At 54.6% G+C, this 14,447-nt stretch overlaps 1 protein-coding gene across 6 annotated transcripts in view; it reads left to right on the forward strand.

Moving 5' to 3' along the window:
* PRDM16 (PR/SET domain 16) overlaps nucleotides 1–14,447 on the forward strand; it is a 311,670-nt gene that overhangs the window by 264,365 nt on the left and 32,858 nt on the right. For all 6 annotated transcript variants that reach the window (XM_072731078.1, XM_072731079.1, XM_072731073.1 and 3 more), the window contains exon 5: nucleotides 10,284–10,386. In XM_072731078.1, coding sequence (XP_072587179.1) covers nucleotides 10,284–10,386 — 103 coding nt within the window. The remainder of the gene's footprint in view (nucleotides 1–10,283; nucleotides 10,387–14,447) is intronic.

Below are 14,447 nucleotides of genomic sequence, written 5' to 3' on the forward strand. Positions count from 1 at the left end.
AGCTCAGCGACACCCCATGGTGGTCGCTCCATCGGAGCCTTTGGTTGGCAGCTTGCCCAGTCCTGAGAACCAAAAGATGGCGGTTTTTGTGAAGCAAAGTGTTGGGAGGGGCAAGACCTGAACACAGGGTCCCCTTCCCCTCCTCATGCCGCCCAGGAGGCAGGAGCGAAGTGGAGAGCTGGGCCCATCCACTTAGGAATCGTCGTCCACATGGCTGTGTTTGGCCACAAAGCCGGCCTTGTCAGGGCAAAAACTCCTGAGCTCGCTGGTAGCCAACTGATAATTTTCTTGAGCTCCATGGCCATGACTTCAGCTTCTGGCCCCCCCAGGGCCAAGGGACACCTCACCAGTGCTGCCAACCCTCCAGAGGCCAAGCACACTGGATCCTCACTTCCTTGCTCCGGGAACGCAAGCATGGCTGGCTCTCCCTCCTCGTGGTAGCCTCCAGGCCGTGAGCTGAACAGGAGAGAAGATACCATGGAGCGTTTCTTTTGACCAAGAAAGCCACGCATCCCCAGTGCTGGGAGTTCGTAGTCTGTGTCTTTCATTACAAGTTTGCAAATGGACCCTGGAGCCTGCACCCTCTGGAGCCAGGCCCCTCGGGTGCGTCTCCACCGTGCTCCCAGAGCGCCAAGCTCCTCGGGATGCTGGGGGCCCCAGCCCCTCCCACCAGAGCAGTTTGCTTTTGCCTACAATATCTGGGGGTAACACTTGAGATTTCATCTACAAAAAGGATTCCACTGCTTTCAAAAATTTTTTCAGAGACCACATAACAAAGAGTACATTCTCCCATCGCCTGTGCAAACCATTAAAAGCGGTTCGAGGCTCTTGACTTCAGAGAAACAGTTTTGCATGAAGAAACGCAGAACGCACACACCAGGGAGGTCCCTAGGACCCCCGGGAGCTGCCCCTGGCTCCCCCCTCTTCTGCTCAGACTCCTTCTCGGCCCCGAGACTCTGCCTGGATTGAGCAGCTCCCCGCTGGACTCAAGCTGGTGCTTGCCTCACTAACTGGTGAGGTTTGAATCCACCTCTGCTCCTGGAGTGTCTACAGCTTGTACTTAAAACCCAGCATTTTGAAAATAAGATGAGGTTTTCTTCTCCTTTTTTTTTTTTAAAAAGATTTTATTTGTTTATTCATGAGACACACATAAAGAGGCAGAGACACAGACAGAGGGAGAAGCAGGCTCCCTGCAGGGAGCCCAGTGAGGGACTTGATCCCAGGACCCTGGGATCACGACCTGAGCCGAAGGCAGACGCTCGACTGCTGAGCCACCCAGGCATCCCAGTATATTTTTTCTTCTGATAACAAAAAATATTGCAGAAATTAAAGCAAAAGGATAATCATAAAAATTAGAACTTAAACGCTTTTTCTTCCTCCAAATGAAGGTGAAATGTGCGTGACGGAGAATCAGATCTAGGCACGTGGTGAGGATGGGCTCCCCAGCTCCCCTCCTTCGTGGACGGCATGTGCCCGTGGTCATGCGTCCGGAAACTATGATCCAGGCCCACAATGGCACTTTTGGGATATACAGAATAGAAAGACAAAGGATCCAGATCCTTTATTTAAGAAATAGATTTGTTAAAGTGTTTGAACCAAACTTTAGTAGCAAAGTAGATACCTTTTTGTGACCAGCTTGTGGAAAAGTAAACAGATGCATAAGCTTCTCAAAGAGAAGCCTGTCTCCAAACATCTTTGTTTTATTATTAATCTTCCAGGGAAGCATTTATGCCAGCTCCACATGGAATTGACTGTTTTGCAGCAAAGCCTTTCCATCTCTTTCCACCAGGGGACAGAAATACTTGCTGCTGGGATAGAATGATAGTCCTTAATTCTTACTGATCCCCTTTAGCCCACACAGGTCCCCCAATGCTTACCCTCCTCGATTCAGGGTCAGAAATACTCAGGGCTCTTTTATTCAAAGCCATAGGGATCCCTGGGTGGCGCAGCGGTTTAGCGCCTGCCTTTGGCCCAGGGCACCATCCTGGAGACCCGGGATCGAATCCCACGTCAGGCTCCCAGTGCACAGAGCCTGCTTCCCCTTCTGCCTATGTCTCTGCCTCTCTCTCTCTCTCTCTGTGTGACTATCATAAATAAATAAAAATTAAAAAAAAAGAAAAAAAATAAATAGCAAAAATGTCATTTAAAAAAAAAAGCCATTATGACATCGAAATTCCTGCAGACCCTCCTCACCTGCTGGATGTTTCTATCAAGTCCCTGGGGGATTAACTATCCCCATTTTAGCTCACAAGCTCTGAGGGAACTTGAGTTGCACATTTAAGCGTGTGCATCACTGGCATGGCCCAAAGCATCAGAATTCGTCTACCTGGGGCATTCCCAACCCCCAGCCCTCTGAGGGAGAGAGGAGCCCCCACCCTTGGAGCACCCTTGAGGACCACGAGTCCATCCTGGTGTTACAGGGCACCGAGGGGCTGGCCAGCATCCCTCCTGAGGAGGCACACCTGTGCATTTAAGCAGCCACATGGAATGGCCTCCGTGTCAGGCAGGGGAGAGGTGGAAGGCTGGCCGGCCAGGCCCCGGGTCAGGAGGTGCTCAGAAGGCTGTCAGGTTCCTCAGTTCTCATCCCAAAGTCTTCCCTCTGCATTTCAGATATTAAAGGAAAAATGAGGAAACAGTGGGACATATTTTCCTTTGCAAAATAATAATAATTTGAAGGCCTAATGAGGAACTGCTCTTAGATACATCTACAAGAGCCTCATTATTTGTTGGTTGAATAAAATGAATCTTACAGATAATTTTTTTTAAAAGATTTTTATTTATTTAAGGAGAGAGAGAGAAGGCACTAGCAGAGGGAAGGGCAGAGGGAGAGGGAGAGAGAATCCCTAGCAGACCCCATGCTGAGCACAAAACCCACGGAGCCCACTTGGGGCTCCATCCTACAACCCTGAGATCATGACCTGAGCTGAAATCAAGAGCCGGACACTTAACCAGACTGAGGCACCAAGGGGCCCCCAGAAATGTCTTCTTGAAAGGGATCTGATAGATTCCAAACTATTTTTTCAGCAGTCTCCCCAAGACTGCCTAGCGCTCCCTTGGGTGCGGTGGCCACGAGGCCTCCGCAGAAAGTGCTTCCATTCTCGTCCTGACTGTTGGGAACACCGGCTGCTATGAAGTGGAGCTGGAATAAAAACATCCCCAAAATATTAATAATAAAACAAAGATTCTTGAAGACAGGCTTCTCTTTGAGAAGGAAACATTACACGATGTTAATGGGGTTTCTCAGATTTCCATAATCCCAACGGTTTCTAACAGGATTTCCTGGCACTTATGGACATCCCCCCACCCCTGCCATGCACACACGCACACATGCATGCGCACGCACACATGCATGCACATGCACACACATGCACGTGTATATACACATACATGTGCGTGCACACGTGCACATACACGTGCAATACTGAAGCAAACAAGTCCCCTTTCTCTCTCTATCTCCCACACAAACCAGCTCCCGACACAAGGACACAGAGGGGCAGCATCCAGATGGAACATCTAAGATCCATAAAGCCGTGCGGGGTTTGCCAGACAGCATTCAGAAGCTCAAGTCACATGACCTGAGCCCCAGTTTTGAGAAGACAGAGGGGCCTGGGCAGGAGGGACTTCCAGGGACCTAAAGACAGAGCCGCTGGAGTCTCAGCTCCCCGAAGAAATGACCTGAAGAGAGACAGCTCTGAGCAGGAGATGGTCCCTAGGAGAGAGCCATGCATCTCCTCCATGGACTGTGGGACCCACAGCCCAGAACTCAACCCTGCCTTCAGCTTCCAATTTTTGCCACAAGACCCGCTTTTGGTGCCCCGTGGCTCCGAGAGGTCCTAGCCCCAGGGGACATCGAGGATAGCTACCTCTGATCACTCTGCTCAGCTCCTCTGGCGGCCACCTCTATCCTCTCTGTGGCTCCAGATGGGGGACCCAGGACAACAGAGGCCACACTGGGCCTTGAGTTTCCCCCGGACTAAGCCCCATCAGCTAGACAGTGGCTAGTGGCTTGCTAGCCTTATGGAGCCCACAGACGATCCTGAGAGACCCCAGGACTTAGGGCGGCCGGGCTGCTTAGGACAACATGTTCACCATAGCTGGCTGGGGGGACCAAGCTTCCCTCCGGGACTTTTGGGGGTGGTCGGATCTCAGCTGTAGCCCCTGGGATGCTTTGTTTTACCTTTCCCACTTAGCATAAATGGAAGGCAAAGCCCGCCGGTACCTCAGTTCACTCTGGGTGGTAGGACCCCTCCTCCAGCCCTGGGCAACTTCTCCCTCCCCGCTGCCGCCTGCTGGCTCCTGCTTTTCCTTTTGGAAAATCTGAGACACTCAGATCACCCCTGGGTGGTTCTTTCTCCCGCAATTATGAGCAAGCGAGTTCGTTTGAAATGTTTCGGGAGACAGACAAGGTCTGTCCCTGGATTGGCTTTAACGTTAAGAATGAAAACAAGAGCTGGGGAGTGAGGCGCCCACGGAGGGGGCAGGGGTGCGGAGGCCCATTCACAGCATGGCTTTTCCCTGTCCCACCTCGCCTTCACAGGGCAAGGATGTGGTGGCAGGGTGGCGAGCGGCCAGTGAGGCTGAGGACAGTGTGACACGGCGCCGGGGTCACAAACAGATGTCGGGAAGCACGACTCAGGGGCTCTGGACACCCTGGCGCTCCCAGCAGAGGCCGCAAGGCCCACGCCACAGCCCCAGGCCCGGCCGGGAGAACCCCGACAGCACCAGCACATTCCCCCGGCAGACACCGCTCTGCCTGGGCAGAGGGGCCGGGGCTCCCCAAAGTGGAAGCAGACAAGCGTGTTAAAGAAAGGCATTTCGTTAGCAGATTAGCCGATTGATAAGCACGCAGCGCCGCGTGCATGCGAGCCAACGCTTGTTTTTAATGAAAACCTGGTGCTCCCGGCCGCGCGCTGGCCCTGGCAGCTTCTCTTTTGCTTTCGCTTCCTTTCCCTGCACGCGGACCCCTCTGCCGGTCACCGGCGGGGCGTGCGAGCCGTCAGCCGGCCGGGGTCGGGACTGGCAGGATGGCATCCAGCACCCCGTCCCTGCCGCCCTCTGCTCTCGACCCCCACGACTTTCTAAATTCAACATTGTAAACGGGTTGGCCGGGACAGTTAGATTCGCAGACAATTAGATACAATTTCCCCTTTGAAATGAGAAAGGCAGGAGATTCATTGTCGCATTTCTTGGCCAGTTCACAAAAGGCTTCACGTATATACCAAACGCATTTGCGTCCGAAAGCTGCCGAATTTTCCGGCACCCTCTTCGGAGCAAAATGATCCTCTCTTTGGCAAAGAATGAGATCTGAATTCAATCGTGCCGTCACGATGCCAGCTGTAATCGCTTGTCAGGATGAATTGAATGGAATACTTTATTAGGAGAAGCCACGTAAGAGTGGAGCGGAGCGGACGTCTCTAACTGTGGCCGGTCACGTCTGTGAATGCATAGACGCGCTCTCCAGGCCCAAACTGCACGGCGATGGAAGAGAGCAGAGTGGACCGTTTCTTCCCATGTTTGTGCTGCTGGGAAGGTGACGGGTTACAGCAGCAAGACCGTGAAGACTTGAACACAATTGCTTTGGCCCCACAGGGGAAGACGGGAGCAGGGCAAACCCCAGGTCACCTCTGTCGACCGGAGGAAAGAGCCGTCTGCATGTCCCTGCAGCCAGCCCAGGGCACCCAGCCCAGAAGTGCTGTCCCCGTGCTCTTGCTCAGCTCTGATATGGCAGGCACCAGTGCGGGCTCCCTCAGGGAAGGCCCAGACAAGCCACAGAGACACAGGCCTGCACCCCAGCCCCCAGCGGCCACCCCGGCCTGTCCGTGCTCTGGCCTGTGCCCCCCCTCCCTCCCCCCGCCTCAGGGGCTTTGTCAACTCCAAACACTCCAGGCTTCAGGACTTAGAAACAGGCGGCCCATAATTTGGGGATGGCAAGTAGTGCAGGCACAAACACACAGAGGCGTTTCCAGAGTCCGGAAAGCAATGAGGCAGCACGGGTCCCACCTGGGGTCCCTGAGAGACAAAGATGCCCCAGGACCAGTGTCCTCCCTTGGGACGGACCAGAGGTGATGGATCACTCTGATTTCCCTGGGTGTTTGCCTTTTGTGAAGAGCCCCTCCCATAGCACCCCAGAGGCCTTCACAAATCCCAGCACTGTCCCCAAATCCAGGACACAGAGAGGTTATTTTTTTTTTTAAGATAAACACGCTGACAAGAGATTTCACCCATTTTACTGAATTGCTCCTTGAAAGTGTCTCAAACTGGCCAAAGAGGGGAAGCAGTGGCATGCGCTTGACCACTGTCACGTCTCTGAAAACCTGTTGGCTCTGGGGCAGTGGGGGGCTGGTGGGGGGCACCACAGCCCAGCCACCCAGGGTAGTTTGAGTGTGGAGTTTCTCATAATTTCAATGGTAAGATTCTAAGATTAAGTAGGAATGAAAATGGTGGAACTTAAATCCTCATATTCAAAAATAGTATCTATCCTTGTGAGTTGATTGGATATTTAAAAAAAAAAAAAAAACACATTGAAGGAACACGAGAAAGCGTCCAAAATTGACAACCATTTTAAATTGAAAATTAAAGAATGTGGTTAGGGGACAGTGATGTCTGTGTTCACGGAAGGGTCTGTCTGGATGAGCGTGGCCTGTGAAAGCCAACTTTCCTCAGTACGTGGCCGTTATTTGTCCCTGAGCCCCGTCCACCGGCAGGGAGCCACCTCTGTGTTGGGAGAGGGACGACGGGATGACGGGGAAGACAAGATGACACGGCAGTGGCTCTGAGGACCCGGGTTTGGTGTGGTTTGCCCCCATTTGATGGAGTGGAGAGCCTGGGACCTTGAAACAGGACCTGACTTCAGGCCCGTCTGTTTGGCTTCACTCCTTTGAAAGCTCTTTGAGAGCAGACGTCAATCGGCTCCTGCGAACTCCACGGTGGTGGCTTCCCAGCTCCCGGATCCTGAAAGCAGAGAGGAAGATTCCAGCCGGGGCTTGCCAGAGCCCCCAGGACAGGCTTTCAGGGGTACGGGACGGCAGCTGTTGGGAAAGCGGCTGTCACCCCGCAGATCTCTGTCCTTCTCCCGCATGGACCTGGCAGCAGAGCAGAGGGTCTCTGCTCCTGGAGGAACAGACCTCTCAGCCCCCTCTGCCACGCTGCCCGCGGGGCCCTGGGGTCTGACCACCCCCTGAGGGGCGCACCATGGAAGGAGCTTACCGACCTCAACCCCGGCAGGAATCCGGAGTTGGCTTCAGTTGGCTTCAGTAACCACGCATCCCAGGCCCAGCGGAAGGGGCCGGCTCAGTGTAGTCAATGCGCAATTTGCAACGCCCCAGAGGCCAGGAGCTGCCCAGCCTGGGTCCCAAGGAAGCCGGCCTTTGTCCTGGGAAGTCGGCGCCCACAGACCTGGAACTGTGGCTTTCTTCCTGAATCTGGCTGATGAGGCCTTTGTGCCAGTGGGAAGAGGTCATAAAAACGGCCGACTTTTGTGTGTCCCAGGGTTACCTTCACACCTCTGTGCCCTTAGCCCAGGCACCCCGGCTCTGCGGGTTCCTGTCCACATCCTGGCCCCCCCCTTCCAGGTGGAGGCAGGTTGGGGACACCCCCAACCCCCACCCTGCCGTGGGCCCTGCAATGAGCTCTAATAGCGATTAATAACGTCTGCTGCTCAAAGTCCAGGCCGCCTCGGCGGGCCACTGCCCTCGTGTCCTGAGCTGCAGCCCAGCCAGTTGCCCCAGAACAGTCTTGCAGGTCCAGACTGGGGTAGGGTTGCCTGCCATGCACAAAACTGCTCCCCGTGGCCAAGAGAGCTGACCATCCCTCTGCTCCTACTGGGGACTCTGTGGGCCGCCGGGGTGTGGGTCCCAGCCTCCCTCCAGCCTGGCAGCTGGGGAGCAGGGTCGCGGGGCCTCAGGGGCTCCATAGGGGTCCCAGGAAGGTCAGCAGCCCTGGAAGCTGGGAGGGGTGTGGGGGCGGGGACCTGGGCAGCCTCAGAGCTCGCGGGAGATTCCAGGAGGCCCACGGCCCTCAGAGCCAGGGTGGGGGGTCCCAGGAGAGCCAGTTGCACTCAGGGGGTGGGGGTTGAGGAAGGTGGGGGGTCCCGAGAGAGGCCGGGTGGCCCTCCGAGGGGGTCGGACAGGGAGGCGGAGAGGGGAGGCGGGCTGTGCGCAGCCCCCGGCCAGCTCCGGCCCCAGTTGGAGCCCAGCAGCCCGGCCAGAGGGAGGACGCGGCCCCAGGAGCCGCACACACGGAGCGGGACGCCAGGTCAGAGCGGGGCCTCCGGGAGGGTCATGGGGGGAGGGCCCATGTTGCCCTCTAAAGGGGCCCCTGGAAGCCAGCCGAGGACCCGCCTCTGTCCCCAGCCGGGCCCCAGCCTTCGAGCTGGGTGCTCAACGCACTTGCTGGCTGTGCTTGCAAATGGAAGCGCCTACCCCTGCTGATTACTGACCCACCCTACCCATTGCTCAGGGTGTCCCTGGGCTTTTGGGGGGTCCCATATACTGTGGACCCCATTTTGAAATACAGTGGCTCAAGTCTGATTTTTTTAAAACAGTTATTTGGCCACTGTAATTTCTTTAGATAAAGTGATACAAAACTGAGGTCTTAACAATTGGCTTAATTACAAAAGTTAATAAGCTCCAGATCCTATTCTCCATTTTAAAATCTTGTCCCTAATTTAGCGACGTATCTGAGGACAATTGCCACATAAAATGAATGAGTGCAGGGGCGGGGAGGTTTGCCCACTGTGTCTTACATGTACCGTGTGCAGTTCTGACATCTGGGTGCCCTGGGAATAAGTCCAGGGGGGCACTGAGGACCTGGGGGGGTTTATGTGTCCTTTCGGGGGTTCCCTGCTGTCATTCTGGGGTCAGTTAGGACTGGTGGCTTGTGAGGGAGTCCACAAGGATGTGACCCGTCCAATAAGTGATGAGGGAGCTCAGCCCTCCGGATGACTCCCAGGGCCTGGGGGCAAGGGGCAAGGGGAGAGGCACAACTGGCGTGCAGGCCGTGTGCCCCGCTTAGGCACCGGGTGTCGGAACCATGTCCTGCTGCTGCTGGAAAGTGTGGCTTAATACCGAACCCTCCAGGTCTTCTGTGAGGAGGACAATACCCGAGCGCCTCTGGGTGGGATCAGCCTGGAGAAGCCTGGACGCTTGTGTTTCCAGGGCAGATGGAATCATCTTGGTCTTTCTCTGGCCTCCTAGACAGTCCTGCGGCCAGGCCTTCAGGCTTCTAAAAGCACTTTGTTTACTGTTAGCGGGACAGAGACCCAAATACGCATGTGCCGGGGTGGTAGGCAGTGGTTTGGCTGTGTGACATTTCTGGAATTGAGATGTAATATTCCCTGGGGTCAGCCCCACTCATGTGAGGAGTTGGTACCTGCCCCCCCACACATACTCAGGGACCTATGTCTCTGCTCTCCAGAGAGGGTAGGGGGTCCTGGGCAAGGAAGACCCTGGTCCTCTCCCACAGTCATCCAGGCGTTTCTAGCCTGTTCCCAAATGGCCTCTGCCCTGTTGCCCTTCTGAGCCATTCGGTTTTCCAGATCTTGGCCACACCTCCAGGGCAAGCTAAAGAGCTATGCTGAGTACTGAGGCTGGACGTTCTAAATTCTCCTCCCCAGATCTCAGAGTCTGCTGCTCCAGGCTGCAGTAACTGCCCTGAGCCCCATGCACCCCTCCTTGTTTTCAAGGGCACCCCTATCTGGACCCTGATGGTTCCTGGGCACCAGGCTTGCTGCAGGCACACATGTTCCTCGGCTTCCCTTGTGAATGGTGTCCACACTCATGTGAGACTCACGGCCTGCTGCCCCAGCCTGTGGAGCACTCTGTCTGAGCTCATGGCCATTTTCAAAATATCCAGATTCACTGTCGACCCCCTCTAGACCCCAAGCCCCCAGCCGCAGCAAAGGGCGTCTCACACAGACACTGAGCAAAGGAGCCTGAGGACCAAGCCAGGCCCTGCTCCCAACGAAAGGAGCCAGCCTCCCCGATGCTTCCCACTGGGACGCACCCTGCCTGGGAACTTTTGGGCTGATCTTCACAGATCTCAACTTGCATCCCCTTTACTGATATCCAACAACTGGATGAATCAAAATAAAAGGGACTCTAGTCCTTTCAAGCATCATCTACAAAGTTCCAGAGGGGAACCTCTTAGCAGCAATTAGTAGGCAGGTCAAGTGGCCAGCGGGGCCAGCCCCTGGGATGAGCAGCCTCGGCAGTACGGGCCCAGCGCCGCTCTCTGAGCCACGAGGACAGCAGCGCTTACCCCTTCTCTCTGCTTTTCTGTCCTAGATTTATTATAAAGTCATCAAGGACATTGAGCCCGGGGAAGAGCTGCTGGTGCACGTGAAGGAAGGCGCATACTCCCTGGGGACAGTGCCCCCCAGTCTGGATGGTAAGCCCCCGGCCCGCAGGAGCTCCTGAGGCTTCCTGTCACATCACCGCACATGACAGGGGCCTCACTGCTAGCCTTGGGCCCCAGGCCGGCAGGACCAGCCCCCTTCACACAACCTCCCTGCCGAAGTGCTGTGCTTTTCCGTTCTGTGGGTTATATGAGCTACACGCCGTGTTCAAGATTCGACTTCAGATGATATGAGTGAATGGGTGTTGTGTGGCTTTATAGCTCTGTCGTAGTAGAATCCGGGGTGGGGGGGGTGCGGATTTAAAAACTGTATTATTATTATTATTATTAGCAGCAGCAGCAGCAGCAGCAGTATGATTTGCTGTCCCCAGTACTTAAAAAAAAAAAAAAATCAACATTTTGTGGCTTGGAAACCGTCACCCTCCAAAGCTCATGCCATGGAGATGTTTTAGGGGCTCAGGGGGTCCCACAGGGGCATGGATGGTGGATGAGCCCCTCCAACTGCCTGCAGAAAGCATTCCTGCTGCCCTCCGCCTCTGACCGCCGGTCCCTAAGCCCCTCGGTGCTTGCTTTCCTCCCTCATCCACGCCCGAGTGCTTCTCAGAGGATGCTAGGAAATTCCTGCTGCACGGAGGCTAGTATTTCTGAAATGCAGATTTATTTTCCTTCATCCACACTGTGAAGCAATGTGCCATTCACCTTGGGATTCTTGAACACTCTTTAAGTCCATTCGAGGAACGCTGTGCTGTGCCGGCAGCCGGAGGACTGGTCCATTAACTCCCCGAGTGCCGCTGCTGAGCACACCGCATCTTCTCTCTGAACGAGATCCCGCGGGTGAAAAGAAAAGCAGCCTCCCCTTCTAGCGAGGCCAGGGCAGGGGGGGGGCTTGGTTTTCTCCTTCCTGTCTTTCTTTCTTCCCCTCTGAAGGCACAGAGGCTTAATGATTAACGCCACTTACTGCAAGTTCCGCTAATAGTGTCATGTGAGGGCATGGCACTGGGTGGGCCCGGGAGCAGACGCAGAGATCTCTGCCTCGGTTTTCCCTTTCGATCCCTGAGCATGACCCAGCAGGGAGGGTCCTTCCTCCGTGCACGGCTCGTGTCTCTGAGCCTCTGATCCAGAGACCACAGAGCCGGATCCTATCTGTACGTGCCTCTAAAGTTTGGTTTTAATTAGGCCGTTGAGAAAAGAAAAATAAATGGCTGAGGGTCTGGGTCGTGAGGGGATGGTCTCGTTTTCCTTACAATAATTGTTGAAAAGACCTATGGATCTCAGGTAGCACACAAGAACTCCGAAAGATAAACCCACTTACCTCAGGGGAGCACCCGGCGACGAGATTTCGTTTGTATAATGAAACTTCTTTCTTCCAAAAGGTTTTAAAAACCTTGATTGCCATCCACCACCACCACCCGCTCCCCCCAGCCCGGCCCCCAATCTTAAATAAGCTAGGTCCGCATTTCCCTAATAATTCATCAAACATTTGTGGGCTAATTGCTTTCCACACATAATAGTCCAGCATCAAACGTCTGACTTTTCATACTCTCTGCTGTCACGGTCACCCCCTTGCCCCCCAACGGCCGCCCCCTCCCCAGCTAAACTCGGAATCGCACAGAAAGAAAATGCAAAAATGTTCCTCACTAAGATAATTATCATAAAAAATCTTTTATCCCAGCCCCAGCTAAATGCAGAGGCCCCTTATCACGGCAGGAATTTGGAGTGGGCTCTCGAGCGCTTTTGAGTCTCCAGTCTGGTAGATTAGCATGTAGATGCCACATAATTGTGTCCCCCTCGGCTCTCTGAAGCCATTAGGCACTGATTTATTTTTCTGTTACATTCCTGCTCTGCCATGAAAAGTTGCTGATGGAACTTCAGATAGACGGGCCAGACGCAGACCTGACACATGCCACGTCAGCGGCCACGCATGGGTCCGGTCTGGTTTGGGGAGAACGTGGAGCTCCTGCCCCAGCCAGTGGCCCCCACGGGCCCCCACCAGATTTAGATGAAGGGAGTTCAGTTTCAAATCACAATTTTTTGTGTGTGCTGCTGTTGGGGGCAGGGGCCTTTGCTGGCGGGGCAGGGTACAGCATTCAGGTACCCCGGAAGAAACGGAGGCCCCCGGTTTGCCAGCCCGCTGGGGGCACAGAGCACCGGGCCTGCAGATCTGAGCCTGGGAATGCTCTTTCAAAGCCGCAGCTTTGTAAAGAAATGCACTTCCAATTTCCCCGCAAGTGACTCAGACCAGGGGGAAGCCACTTTCGGATTCATTAGTTCCAGCGACTTTTTATTTTGTTTTTACTCTCAGCGGAGAGGGGAAAGATTTCTCTTTCAGGAAAGCTTCTTGCTCTTGGGAGAAAATAAAGAAAATCATTTCCATTCAAATATGCTTTTCTTTGGAGAAAGGCTCAAAATTGTTAACTTTTCCCCCCCTCCATAAAAAGTCAAGAGGATGCACTGAATTGCGTATAAAGCATATGTATGAGGCGGATTATGATATAATATAACAATGCAACAACATGATAGACAACAATGCTGTACAATACGATGTAACATAATATAACCGTAAAGCATATTCTTTTAGTTTTTTTTTTTAATATGGAATTATCATGCTGGGCAGTGGAACCGCACGGGCTGTGCGCATCCTTCGTGGTGCATCCAGCGTCTGTGCTGTGTGCCAGCCTTACCTGCGTGGAGGATGCTGGGACACCTGTCCATACCACGGCATGGGGTGGGAGGGAGGTGGCGAGGCTTGTGCACAGCCAGCCCCCAGCTCCATCCTTCACTCAGGGTTGAACTTGGGTCCATGGAGGGATGAGAGGGCAGGGGAAGAGGGCAACGTTTACCTCCCCGCTCACTTCCACGATGTCCTCAAACTCAAATGCCGCCAGAGCGGGAATCGGGATCAGTTTTCATTTTAAATCCAAATTCCAGATCAAAACCGAAAGAGTAAGTTGACCGGTGTGATGGACGGGTGGGGTTGGCATTTCTTCTTGTCTTTGTTTTCAAATCTCAACCTCTGTGACTGTTCCCAGTTGGGTCCAGAAAGAGTAAACTGCAAACTGGCATTTCTCACTTCCTCACGGTGCTGGCGGTGGTGGGAGGGCCCCAGGAAGTCAGCACAAACCCACAGGGGCAGTTTTGTGGGTCTGTGTATCCGGCTCCCTTCTGAGATGGTGTCCTCGGTCCTCAGATGTAGAGGAAATCCACATTTCTAAAGACGAGGAGGGCCTGCAGGGGAATGCCGGGGCGTTCCGAGCGCACATGCCACGTCTGGCGCTCTTCTGGGCGCCCCGCGGGAAGCTGGGACTCTGCTTCCCTCCTTCCCGGGCCCCGCCCGGTGCCCAGGCTCTGGTTACACAGCTCTACCACCTCCTGCCTGGGTGCCCTGGGCCACTCACCCGGTCTGTCCCGGCCTCCATTTACCCGTCATAACACGGGCGTAAGTCTCCCCCCAGGCACGCGTGGATTTGATGTGAGCCTCAGATGTCTGAGCACCATAGAGTTCCTAGCACGGTGCCTGCTGCGTGGCGCTTCCCAGACCTTGAGTATCAGCCCTGCTGCTCCATCATTCTCCCAGTGGACCCTTCTCCTGAAGACTTCACACGCCTGAGTTCTACTTCAAGGGCACCACTCTGTAGACTTGCATCCTCCCTGCCCGCTGCCCTCTCTGCCTGCTTGCTGCCTGGCGTCCACCCTGGTGCCCGGGACCAGCCCAGTGCTTGGATGGCTTTTGTTTTATTTTTTTTTTTAATTTTTATTTATTTTTGATAGTCACAGAGAGAGAGAGAGAGAGGCAGAGACACAGGCAGAGGGAGAAGCAGGCTCCATGCACCGGGAGCCCGGCGTGGGATTCGATCCCGGGTCTCCAGGATCGCGCCCTGGGCCAAAGGCAGGCGCCAAACCGCTGCGCCACCCAGGGATCCCGGATGGCTTTTGTTTTAGAGTCTTCTCGGACTTGGCACTCGGGGTGGCCACGGGCCCCGCGGCGCACATTCCTCCCACCCCTGCTCTGCTCTTGCAGGGATGCAGGGTGCTGCCGGCCGTTGTGTTTGCAGACATACCCTCCCTCCCTGTCTCCTCCAGCCCCGTGTCTGTGG

Source organism: Vulpes vulpes, chromosome 12 (assembly GCF_048418805.1).
Source record: "Vulpes vulpes isolate BD-2025 chromosome 12, VulVul3, whole genome shotgun sequence".
Classification (NCBI taxonomy): domain Eukaryota; kingdom Metazoa; phylum Chordata; class Mammalia; order Carnivora; family Canidae; genus Vulpes; species Vulpes vulpes.